This window comes from Oryx dammah, unplaced genomic scaffold, assembly GCF_014754425.2.
Source record: "Oryx dammah isolate SB20612 unplaced genomic scaffold, SCBI_Odam_1.1 HiC_scaffold_29, whole genome shotgun sequence".
Taxonomy (NCBI): Eukaryota; Metazoa; Chordata; class Mammalia; order Artiodactyla; family Bovidae; genus Oryx; species Oryx dammah.
In genome coordinates, this window is record NW_024070213.1 from 35,585,505 (window position 1) to 35,598,787 (window position 13,283).

The 13,283-nt window shown below is 36.6% G+C and overlaps 1 protein-coding gene across 1 annotated transcript in view; it reads right to left on the reverse strand.

The window, feature by feature from the left end:
* The window catches only part of ITPR2 (inositol 1,4,5-trisphosphate receptor type 2), a 594,002-nt gene that overhangs the window by 401,769 nt on the left and 178,950 nt on the right, over positions 1-13,283 (reverse strand). Inside the window, exons 14-15 of the mRNA XM_040234592.1 lie at positions 3,279-3,420; positions 778-939 (exon numbers count right to left, since the gene is read on the reverse strand). Coding sequence (XP_040090526.1) covers positions 778-939; positions 3,279-3,420 — 304 coding nt within the window. The remainder of the gene's footprint in view (positions 1-777; positions 940-3,278; positions 3,421-13,283) is intronic.

The window sequence follows — 13,283 nt, forward strand, 5'->3', positions numbered from 1 at the left end:
CAGACAAAAATGAGATGAAATTCTACATGAGTTGGCAACTTTAAGCTATATCCCTGGATACACCTGGTTTCCCTGTCCTCCATGGTTAGGTGCATCTTGATGAAACTGCCCTTCTAGGATCCATTATTCTCTTTTCAGAAATCTCTTTTCACTAAAATGCCAGTTCCCATACAATTTCTGAAAATGATTCTTTTTTTTTTTTTTAATGATTCTTATTGTATTCAAATGCTTCCTTCTCCAAGCACCCTTCCTGGGTTACCTGAGCTGAGCTCCTCTCTCTCCTGAATTCCCACAATACTGTCTTATCTCCCCTACCCACTCCATGACTCTGCCTTACATTTCAGATGCACATCATATTTTTTCCACCAGACAATGAACTCTTTAGCCTACACATGATGCGGTATGTCACGTGTTTCTAGAAATGCCAAGAAATGTCTCATTCCTCTTTACATAATATATCCAGCATGCCTCCTGCCCATCAGGAGCTAATACCATGCACACATGAGGACTCAGACATCTTCCCCCAACAATTCTAATTTTATAAGGAATAATAAATACATATGTCATTTCAAATACATTTACAGGTCATTTTTGTCTATTATAAAATATTTCAATTATAAAAGAAACATTTTGGAACACACACAAATGACCAAGAGAAAGCATTTCATTGCAAAGCAGAATTTCCCATTCCTAATCGATATGTCTTGGAACTGTAACCAAACAACCTCGCCCATACTTTAGATGTTAAAAAGATAAAAAGAAGGGCCATCCTTGAACCTGATTTTTCCGGTAGTCCTGCTGCGAATGTCTCAGCACACGGTAGCACAGCCTCAGCATGTACTTATAGGGGGCGTATCTTTGATCCCCCAGATCTTCAAGTCTCAACATTGAGCCTTCTCCTGCTTTCTCCTTAAAGGGTGCTTTAAGAATCCCAAATACCTATTAAGAAAACAACAACTATGACTTATTCTGATGAGTGGAGATGCATGTTTAGAATTTTTAAATTTTTTAATAACAAAAAACGTTGACTCAAAAAGGCTTTTGTAATATTTGAGTAGAATTAGTGTAAAGTAAAAACATAAAAGAAAGATTTTGGGGGGATATAAGACCAACATATTAAGGGACAGAAAAATACTGCTAAAAGTATTCTGTAAATTAAATGACAAAACAATATTTAAATAAAATGCTTCATTTTGTTTTAGAAATTCTATTTTATTAAAATAAAAAAAATATTTGAGAAGTGTTCAAGTTCCCAAATAAGTCAGACAGAAAAAGAAAAAAATATGATATCACTTATATGCAGAACTTAAAAAAAAATCATACAAGTAAATTTATTTTCAAAACAGAAACAAACTCACAAACTAGAAAATGAACTATGGTTACCAGGTGGAAGATGGGAGGGAGGGCTAAATTGGGAGTTTGGGACTGACACGTACATACTGCTATATTTAAAGTAACCAATAAGGACTTAATGTAAATAAATAAATATTTGGTTAAAAATAATAAAAAAATTTAAAGATTTTAAGTTTTACCAAGTTACATGAACATATTCAGATGAACCAAAATATAGTTTGACTTCAATGGGCTTTACAACTACTTCTGTTATTCTCCATAACTTTCTAAAGTCAAAACACTATAAGGAAAATATTTACTTTTCATCTAAAACTGACATCAAAAACTACCTCCAAATATTGCTTTTAAACCTCTTGGTAAAAGAATTAACTTATTATTTGTATACATAAAGATGTGACCAATTCAATAAATGTATCAGCATTCAAAACAAATAAGGAGCCATATGGGCACCTGGTGATACCCAGTGACTCAGATTCTTCTTGTAAGAAAATTAGCAGTTGGGAAGTATTTAAAAAGCATTGAGGAGCATGACTCTTTTAGGCAACAAGACAGCAGGTAGGATCACCTGGAGATGAACTGGCAGGACGAGTCAATTATTTATAAAAGAACACCTAGGCAAAGACATGAGGAGTCATACAAGAAAACAGAATTATCCTACGTAGTCCATGAAATAAAATATGAATTAAAGTTTCTTCAATAATTCTATATTCACTAAACTGTGACTTTTCTATTTATAATACTGAAGTAAAATGTTTGACATATATTTGTTAAAATAATATTAATAAATCATTCAAGGTTCTAAAAGTCCTTGAAATCAAATGTTTTATACAAAAGAAATGCTAATGTTAGAAAAGACTTTGTCTCATTAGATTTGCAACCTTTATTTTATTTGAGAAAAATGTTGATTTTATATATTCTGACAATCAGCTACAGAATATTAATTGATAATGTCTACTGTTTTCCTTTCCCAACTCTACAATAGCATGTATATTAATAACATAAATTTTCTTTTTTAAGTATCTTCCTACAGTCCACAATTAAGGCAGAAGCCCATTACTTATATAGCAATTAACAGAATAAAAAGAATGCACGAAGGTAGGCATGTCCAAACATGCATAGTATTAGGGAGTAAATTAATTTGCTGGCACGTGATGAACAACTTCAGGAAGACATAGCTTAGGAGCATTTCTAGACTTGCAGGGAAAAAACTAGAATACTGTAAAGAGCACTTGTGACTAATGAATAGACTGCCCTACTTTTTGATGGAAAATGGGGAAAAGGTAGGAAGCAGATGGAGATGGCAGCTTCTAAGCTCTCCTGGAAATTCTACTTAGAACATTATTATAGCATGTTTTCTGCAGACAGTTTGACCATGTAGGTTTTTCATAGGTCTGTGGCAGGCCGTATCCAAGATAGCCCCCAGTGAACCCTGCCTCCTGGAATTACACTCTTATGGAATCCTGTCTTCTTGACTGTGAGCTGGAATTACTGGCTCACTTCTAACTAACAGAACAAGGTAGAAATGATGAGATGTTACAGTTTCTAAGATTAGGTTACAAAAAGACTATGACCTCCACCTGGAGGCCCTCTCTTCTGTCTTGGATCCCTCACTTCTAAGGAACACAACCTTCCTGGGCTTGAGGCAGCCCTGTGGAGAGGCCCAGGCGAGTGAGCTGGGTAATAAATCCTCCCCTATTTGAGCCTCGAGATGACCACAACCCAGTCAAGACCTTGACTGCAGCCTGTGAAACACCGTGAGCAAGAACTGCCCACCTAAACCACCCCTAGATTCCTAATCCACAGAAAACCTAAGTATCTGCTGGCTTCAGACACTAAGTTTTGGGCTAATTTGTTGTACATCAATAGGTAACTAATACAAGAACTTTCCTGATACTATAATTCAAAAGATAAAACATGAAAATCACCTGTGCCAATATGTTTTGTTCCCTCATTAACTTCTGACGTTCTCGGTTTGGCTTGGTGATAAGCACGTCTAGAACGTCTTGTCCATTGTTAGGTACATCAGCAACAAAGAAGATAAGGTCTTCCAATAACTTGGTTACAAACCTATCATAAAAAGAAAAGGAAATATTATGATGTGCTTAATCTTGGGAATATTTTTAAATAAACACTAAAACATTAAAAAAGTAAAAGTATTTTATAATAAAATCATTTAATAACTAATACAGTAAATATTTACTTAAATCTTTGCAAAGAGCATCCCTTCTTCAGTTCCACCAACTCCTACTCCCACCTCCAGCTCTAATCAAGTATTTGCAAAGACAATTATGAAATAAAACCCCATGAGTCCCAAAACCAGAGGTGTTGAGAGGATAACACCAATCAGCAGATGCTTTTTCATGACTGACTCACAAAGAAGGGTATTTTGGCTTTATGAAAGAACAGCTAAACTAAATTCTTAAACTCAAATTTGTTCTTTTTTATTATCAACTCAACTACATTTTCTAATCTTTAGTACATTACAATTTCTCCCTGTACTGAATAGGAAAAACTTAAATGACCTGCAAAGAAAGACAAGAGCAAGCCATCATATTTCTAAATTGTTCTGAAAGTATTAACTGATCTATAAAAATCATAACACCCTAAAATCACACACTGTTTACCTTTAATTCTACATTTTGGCTATTTTTTTTTTAACTATTACTTGAACACTAGTGGTGTCTGGCACCTAAAGTGTCTGGAGAGCCCTTCCTTAGCTTTCTTCTTCCTCCTTCCTGCGTTTTATCATTTTCTGTGTGACTGTTTTTTGTAAAATTCATATAGGCACTACACCACCAGGGAACTGCATCATATATGAATTTTTTAATACTACAAAAACTATCCAACAAATATTTAAGTAAACTTTATCCACGAAGATAGCATATATATGCATGATGGAATGCTACTCAGACAGAAGAGAATGAAACAGTATCATCTGTAGCAATGTGGATGGACCTAGAGATTATCATTACTAAGCGAAGCTCAAGTCAGACAAAAAAAGACAAATACCATACGATATCATTTGTATGTGGAATCTAAAATATGACACAAATGAATTTATCTACAATGGTTTAACATATAACAGAAACACAGACATGGAAAACAAACTTATGGTTACAAAAGCAGGCACAGGGTGGAGGAAGAATAAATTAGGAGTTTGAGATTAGCAGATAAAAACTACCATAAATAAAACAGATAAACAACAACGTCCTACTGTATAGCACAGGGAACTATATTCAACATTCTATAATAAACCATAATTTAAAAGAATATGTAGATTTATATATAACTGAATCACTTTACACTAGAATCTAACACAACATTGTAAATCAACTATATTTCAATAAATAAGCTTTATCCATATATATCAGCATAATTATTCAGTTATTAGTACAATCAGTCAAGATTACATCAACAAAAAAACTACAATTTAAGAGATTCAGTGACTCTAGAAAGGTGTGGAATGTAATCAGTTATGAAGCACCTTGATCTTACCTCCAGATTCAACTCCTGCAAGGGAGTGGAGCCAAGTGGATACACCTATAATCCAGAATTTAGCCACCACATCCAAATTCAACACACCTCCAAGGTTCATAAATTTACTCCAAATTCCAGAGATATTATGTTTTCTTGTGTGCCTATTTTAAATTTTAACCCAATCCGTCTTGACAAAATGTCTTAGGAATAGGATTCACTGACATAACTTCTAGGGGCAACCACAGAAATGTAAAACATGATTTCTACACATCAAATGTATGGCAAAACCAATACAGAATTGTAAAGTAAAATAAAAAATTAATTAATTAATTAATTTAAATAAAATAAAATAAAATAGATTATCCTGGATTAAAAAAAAAGTGGTATGAATTTGTTTCGAAATTGTGACTCAGCATCTTCTACATTATTCTGTTGTCCTTAACAGAAATAATAAAATATTTATTTTGAGCTCAGACTTCTTCAGCAAACTAAAATTGAGTTGAGCCTCAAGGGCTCAATCTACAAGTCCAGTCCACGCATAAATATATCTGCATTTTCTTTTTAGACGTATTGGGTTTTCTTTTTTCCTCTTGCTGTTTAGAGGATATTGTATTCAGGTGTTTAGTTATCTAAGGAAGTACAACTCTGGGAGCAACTACAAACACCTCTGCTTCAAACTCTTCCAGATGGCTTACAAATTAATGATGGTGGAGATGCGGATGTAGAGAATCATCTTGTGGACACAGCAGAGGAAGGAGAGGGTGGGACAAATTGAGAAAGCAGCTTTGACATATATACACTACCATATGTAAAACAGAGTAGGAAGATGCTATGTAACACAGGGAGCCCTGCCTGGTGCTCTGTGATGACCTAGAGGGGTACGATGGGGGGCTGGGAGGGAAGCTCACGAGGAAGGGGGATATATATACATAGTTATGACTGATTCTCAATGTTGTACAGCAGAGACCAACACAATACTGTAAAGCAATTATTTTCCAATTAAAAATAAATTAAAAACTGGTGATAGCTAATGAAATGATGATAAAGAAAATTAACAGTCTTGACTGAGAATGACTATACATTAACCTTATTTGCAGAGCCCACCTCCCCTAATGATGAGGCAATGATAGTCAAGAAAATGAGTCTTCTCTTTTGACCTCCAAAACTGTTGAAACCTTATTTTTGTCATTTTACCTCAAGCATCCCATCTGTGGCAAATAAAACTGATTTTTTCAGTTTAGACCAAATTGCAATTCTATACTGGGAGATGGAAAGTGAAGTCGCTCAGTTGTGTTTGACTCTTTGTGACCCCATGGACTGTAGCCTACCAGGCTCCTCCGTCCATGGGATTTTCCAGGCAAGAGTACTGGAGTGGGTTGCCATTTCCTTCTCAAGGAGATCTTCCCAACCCAGGGATTGAAACCAGGTCTCCCACATTGTAGGCAGAAGCTTTACCGTCTGAGCCAAAAGGGAGATGGGTAGGTCCTTTAATCATTCAAACTTATTAATTTCCTTTTACTAAAAACTTTTTGTGTGAATTTTTTTATCATATGCAGCCATGATAAACAAAATATGTATTTTAAAAAGACATACCTAAAACCTAACAAAAAACATAGTCAACCAGGAATGAAATAAGAAAGACAGTGATCAGCAAGGATAATATTCAGTACTAGCAAGACAATGGGGACTGAAAGCATATGGGAGGGAACTAAACTAAAGATACAAAAGCAGAGACTAAAGCAGGGTGTCTCCATCTCTTAAAGGAACCCTAAAAGTATTGTGACCCCTGTTCCAGTCCTGGCTGTGCAGTGAGTGATAGGAGGAAAGAGAGGAAGCACATAGACAGGACTCAACCACCTGCAATCTCCATGGCTAAAGCCTCAAATTACCAGAGGACATGAATTCTCAGCCCTCAATATCAGACCTGGCTCTGGACTTGTTGAGATGAGCCAGGTGGAAGCAACCATAAAACTAATAAAGAAGATGAGAGAATGCAGAGAGAGAATAAGAAAGAAATTTCCACTCAAGAAGAACCTGCATATTTAAATTCAAAGCACAAGAGAAATACTGAGATTAAGAAAGCCATCCATCATACTAAAAAACCAGGAGGCCACTTCATTACCAAAAAATTACAAGTAACAGTGCAATTTCAAAATAACTTTTAAATCAGTGTGTTTCCAATCCTCAAAGAGTTAAGAAAACAATTTATATACCAAAGAAGACAATATACATAAAAGAGGGCAGATACAAATGAAGAAAATGTGGCTATGCAAAAGAACCAACAGAAATCTGAGAACCAAAATTATAATCATTTAAATAAAAATATAATTCATGAAGGTAAAATACTACACATACATTCTAGAATATGTGGTGACTTATTCAGTTCAGTTCAGTCACTCAGTTGTGTCCGACTCTTTGCGACCCCATGAATCGCAGCACGCCAGGCCTCCCAGTCCATCACCAACTCCCAGGGTTCACTCAGACTCATGTCCATCAAGTCCGTGATGCCATCCAGCCATCTCATCCTCTATCATCCCCTTCTCCTCCTGCCCCCAGTCCGTCCCAGCATCAGAGTCTTTTCCAATGAGTCAACTCTTTGCGTGAGGTGGCCAAAGTACTGGAGTTTCAGCTTTAGCATCATTCCTTCCAAAGAAATCCCAGGGTTGATCTCCTTCAGAATAGATTGGCTGGATCTCCTTGCAGTCCAAGGGACTCTCAAGAGTCTTCTCCAACACCACAGTTCAAAAGCATCAATTCTTTGGCACTCAGCTTTCTCCACAGTCCAACTCTCACATCCGTACATGACCACAGGAAAAACCATAGCCTTGACTAGATGGACCTTAGTCGGCAAAGTAATGTCTCTGTTTTGAATATACTATCTAGGTTGGTCATAACTTTTCTTCCAGGGAGTAAGCGTCTTTTAATTTCATGGCTGCAATCACCATCTGCAATGATTTTGGAGCCCCAAAAAATAAAGTCTGACACTGTTTCCATTGTTTCCCTATCTATTTCCCATGAAGTGATGAGGCCGGATGCCATGATCTTTGTTTTCTGAATGTTGAGCTTTAAGCCAACTTTTTCGCTCTCCTCTTTCACTTTCATCAAGAGGCTTTTTAGTTCCTCTTCACTTTCTGCCATAAGAGTGGTGTCATCTGTATATCTGAGGTTATTGATATTTCTTCTGGCAATCTTGATTCCAGCTTGTGTTTCTTTCAGTCCAGTGTTTCTCATGATGTACTCTGCATAGAAGTTAAATAAGCAGGGTGACAATATACAGCCTTGACGTACTCCTTTTCCTATTTGGAACCAGTTTGTTGTTCCATGTCCAGTTCTAACTGTTGCTTCCTGACCTGCATACAGATTCCTCAAGAGGCAGGTTAGGTGGTCTGGTATTCCCATCTCTTTCAGAATTTTCCACAGTTTATTGTGATCCACAGAGGCAAAGGCTTTGGCATAGTCAATAAAACAGAAATAGATGTTTTTCTGGAACTCTCTTGCTTTTTCAATGATCCAGCTGATGTTGGCAATTTGATCTCTGGTTCCTCTGCCTTTTCTAAAACCAGCTTGAACATCAGGGAGTTCACGGTTCATGGATTGCTGAAGCCTGGCTTGGAGAATTTTGAGCATTACTTTACTAGCATGTGAGATGAGTGCAATTGTGTGGTAGTTTGAGCATTCTTTGGCATTGCCTTTCTTTGGGATTGGAATGAAAACACCTTTTCCAGTCCTGTGGCCACTGCTGAGTTTTCCAAATTTGCTGGCATATTGAGTGCAGCACTTTCACAGCATCATCTTTCAGGATTTGAAATAGCTCAACTGGAATTCCATCACCTCCACTAGCTTTGTTCACAGTGATGCTTTCTAAGGCCCACTTGACTTCACATTCCAAGATGTCTGGCTCTAGATTAGTGATCACATCATCATGATTATCTGGGTCCTGAAGATATTTTTATACAGTTCTTCCATGTATTCTTGCCACCTCTTCTTAATATCTTCTGCTTCTGATAGGTCCAGACCATTTCTGTCCTTTATCGAGCCCATCTTTGCATGAAATGTTCCCTTGGTATCTCTAATTTTCTTGAAGAGATCTCATCTTCTTGAAGAGATCTCTAGTCTTTTCCAGTCTGTTGTTTTCCTCTATTTCTTTGCATTGATCACTGAGGAAGGCTTTCTTATCTCTTCTTGCTATTCTTTGGAACTCTGCATTCAGATGCTTATATATTTCCTTTTCTCCTTTGCTTTTTGCCTCTCTTCTTTTCACAGCTATTTGTAAGGCCTCCCCAGACAGCCATTTTGCTTTTTTGCATTTCTTTTCCATGGGGATGGTCTTGATCCCTGTCTCCTGTACAATGTCACAAACCTCATTCCATAGTTCATCAGGCACTCTATCTATCAGATCTAGGCCCTTAAATCTATTTCTCACTTCCACTGTATAATCATAAGGGATTTGATTTAGGTCATACCTGAATGGTCTAGCGGTTTTCCCTACTTTCTTCAATTTGAGTCTGAATTTGGTAATAAGGAGTTCATGATCTGAGCCACAGTCAGCTCCTGGTCTTGTTTTTGTTGACTGTATAGAGCTTCACCATCTTTGGCTGCATAGAATATAATCAATCTGATTTCGGTGTTGACCATTTGGCGATGTCCATGTGTAGAGTCTTCTCTTGTGTTGTTGGAAGAGGGTGTTTGCTATGACCAGTGCATTTTCTTGACAAAACTCTATTAGTCTTTAACCTGCTTCATTTCGCATTCCAAGGCCAAATTTGCCTGTTACTCCAGCTGTTTCTTGACTTCCTACTTTTGCATTCCAGTCCCCTATAATGAAAAGGACATCTTTTTTGGATGTTAGTTCTAAAAGGTCTTGTAGGTCTTCATAAAACCGTTCAACTTCAGCTTCTTCAGCGTTACTGGTTGGGGCATAGACTTGGATAACCGTGATATTGAATGGTTTGCCTTAGAGACGAACAGAGATCATTCTGTCATTTTTGAGATTGCATCCAAGTCCTGCATTTCAGACTCTTTTGTTGACCATGATGGCTACTCCATTTCTTTTGAGGGATTCCTGCCCGCAGTAGTAGATATAATGGTCATCTGAGTTAAATTCACCCATTCAATATCAAAAAAATCAATCTTGGAAGCAGGACAGATTTCAAAAGGCAAGTTATAAAAGGAAAGTTAAGAGATAAGGGAGATGAATTAAGAGGATTCAACACACATTTAATAGGAGTTCCAGAAGAGAGGTAAGACAAAAAGATAAATATTTGAAGGAAAATGGCTGAAAATTTTCCAGAATTGAAGAAAACGATAAGTATTCTGATTAAAAGTATACCCTAAGTGTCAAGTGGGAAAAATAAAAATAAAAATTACTTGTAAACACACTGTTGTGAAACTTTAGGACATCAAAGACAAAAGAAAAAATCTACAAAATTATCAGAAAGTAAAGAAAAATGCCAATAAAGAATTCTTAAAGGCAACAAGATACAACAGAAAATAATTGTTATAACTTTAAAATACTAAAGAAAAAGAACTGTCAACCTGGCATTTCATACATAAAGTATCAGTTAAAAAAGGAGGTAAAATAAAGACATCCCCATATAAAGATTAATAAGATTTATAACCTCATTGAATAGACTAAAGAAAAAATTTCAGCAAAAAGAAAAGTGAACCCAGAGAGGAGTGAAATGCAAGAAATAAAAGCAAGTAGAACAGAAGGTAAAATACATTAAGAAATATAATTAATATCTGAAAAATAATTTTAGGAACTAAATTTTCAGAAAAAAGTGATACATCATAATTTAGATGACATAAGTAATTTAAAGAATAAACTCAGAACTATGCATCTAGACAACTAGTCCCCCCGCCCCAAAAAAAGATGGGAAGTAGAATAGCAGAAAATAATCAAAGCATTCTTAAGTATTTTTCTCCCATGAGAGAAAGAAATATTTTCAAGTTATGTAAAAAAGAATATATAGCTGAAGTGTATGACAAGACCATATGGGCACTTGCAAAAGAATAGGAAAGGATCTATAGCTTCTAAACCAGGAGAAATGTAAAAATGGGGAGAAAATACAAACTTAACCACTCTAACAGAAAGGAAGAAAGAAGAAGAGGGGAAAGAAAAAAGCTATACAGGAGAAAGAATATAACAAAATATGATACCCATTAGTATTCAAATAAGTCCAAACACATCATTTATCAAATCAAGGTAATTAAACTTTAGCGAATTCAAATAGACTATCAGATTATATTTTTAAAATCCAGCTCTTGCTTGCTCACAAGACATTAACAAAGCAAAATGACTGGCAAAACTGAAACAAATGGATATTGAAAAAAGGCATCTACCCGAACACTAAACAAAGGACAGCTGGTGTCAAGACAGGAATATCAAGCAAGTAAAATTCAAAGGGAAATGACACTGCTATAGGAAAATATTAACTCTGTATCAGAAAGACATCTGATCTGGTGATCACATGTTGGATGGTCCCTGCTCTAGATTCTGAGCTCCTATCTCAGGGAACTGGAACCAATACTCAAGCCTGTAAATTGCATGAAGATGTGAATGGAGTCTGTGCTGTTCATGGCTGCATTGCCACTGTGTGTAAACTGTCCTAAGAATAGTACACAAGTTTAACAAACAAGGAAATCCTGTCACATATGACAATATGAGTGAACCTGTTTTGTGAAATAAACCAGTCACAGAAGGACAAACACTGCATGATTCCACTTACATGAGGAGTGACTGCTTCCTTAAACTTTGCTCCTTACTGTCAAACTATGTTTCAAAATGCTTATATCAATTATCTCCTGGAAAGCAAGGAGATCAAACCAGTCAATCCTAAAGGAAATCAGTCATAAATATTCATCAGAAGGACTGATGCTGAAAGCTTCTAATACTTTGGCCACCTGATGTGAAGAACTGACTCATTGGAAAAGACCCTGATGCTGGGAAAGATTGAAGGCATGAGGAGAAGGGGATGACAGAGGATGAGATGGTTGGATGGCATCACCGACATGATGGACATGAGTTTGAGCAAGCTCTGGGAGTTAGTGATGGACAAGGATGCCTGGCATGCCGCAGTCCATGGGGTCACAGAGTTGGACACGACTGAGCAACTGAACTGAACTGATACCAATTATCATTTCACCAGCTGTGCATGAGAATTTCAGTGTGTGAATGCCTGGGAAGTTGGTAATTTCTTATTTTTCTTATTCAAATTGAAAGGTATGTAGCAGACCATGAAGTGGAGAGATACAGAGAATGCTTGTGCTCTGGTGTGTTGGAAACCTATGGACTTTAAAAACACACATGATTAAATCCCTACTTACAGTGTGACCTTACCTGATTGGCTTAAACTTTCAATTATCCTTTATGTAGAATGGGAATAATGCCCATATCAAGGCTGTTTGAAGGACTAGAGAAATATATTTACAGTGCCTAACATAGTACCAGTATAAAGTAGGGATGAAATGACTGGTGGCTATCAGTATCACTCTTTCTTACTCATTTCCAAAATGGAATGAGTGGAGGAATCAAGATCCAGTTTCTTCGAGTGTCTTTGAGCGAGTTACAAGGGCAGAAAGCTACACTCTTGCAGACTGTTTGCTGGTATTATATAACATGTTTACTTTGCGGGACTTGAACAGAGAAATGTATCTTGAATAAATAAGAACAAAAAAGCATAAAACTTTTATAGGGCCTTTAAAACTCCAAACCCAAATACCAACTCAAGTGCATCAAAAGGCATCTCTTATGAAACATTTAAAAGGAAAGGTCAGAAAGTAACTCAAAACAACTGTGTTCAAGCCAAACTAAAATAGAAAAATGTAAACATTCCCCAGATTTTAATGTTACTATTTTCATTTAGGCACCAGGATCTGCTCATTGAGAAGCAGGTGTGCTGCCATGGAGACCATTCTACCTATTTCCTTAGAGTCATTCATTCACTGAGAGCTACTGCATGAGTTGACAACTGACTCTTGATGATTTAAAAGTTATTCTAGCTCATGCAGCTCAATACGAGAAAAATAAACGACCCAATCAAAAACCAGGCCAAAGAACTAAACAGACATTTCTCCAAAGAAGACATACAGATGGCTAACAAACACATGAAAAGAAGCTCAACATCACTCATTATCAGAGAAATGCAAATCAAAACCACAATGAGGTACCATTTCACACCAGTTGGAATAGCTGCTATCCAAAAGTCTACAAGCAATAAATGCTGGAGAGGGTATGGAAAAAAGGGAACCCTCTTACACTGTTGGTGGGAATGCAAACTAGTACAGCCACTATGGAGAAGAGTGTAGGGATTCCTTAAAAAACTGGAAACAGAACTGCCATATGACCCAGCTATCCCACTGCTGGGCACACACACCGAGGAAACCAGAACTGAAAGAGAACAATGTACCCCAGTGTTCATCCCAGCACTGCTCACAATAGCCAGGACACGGAA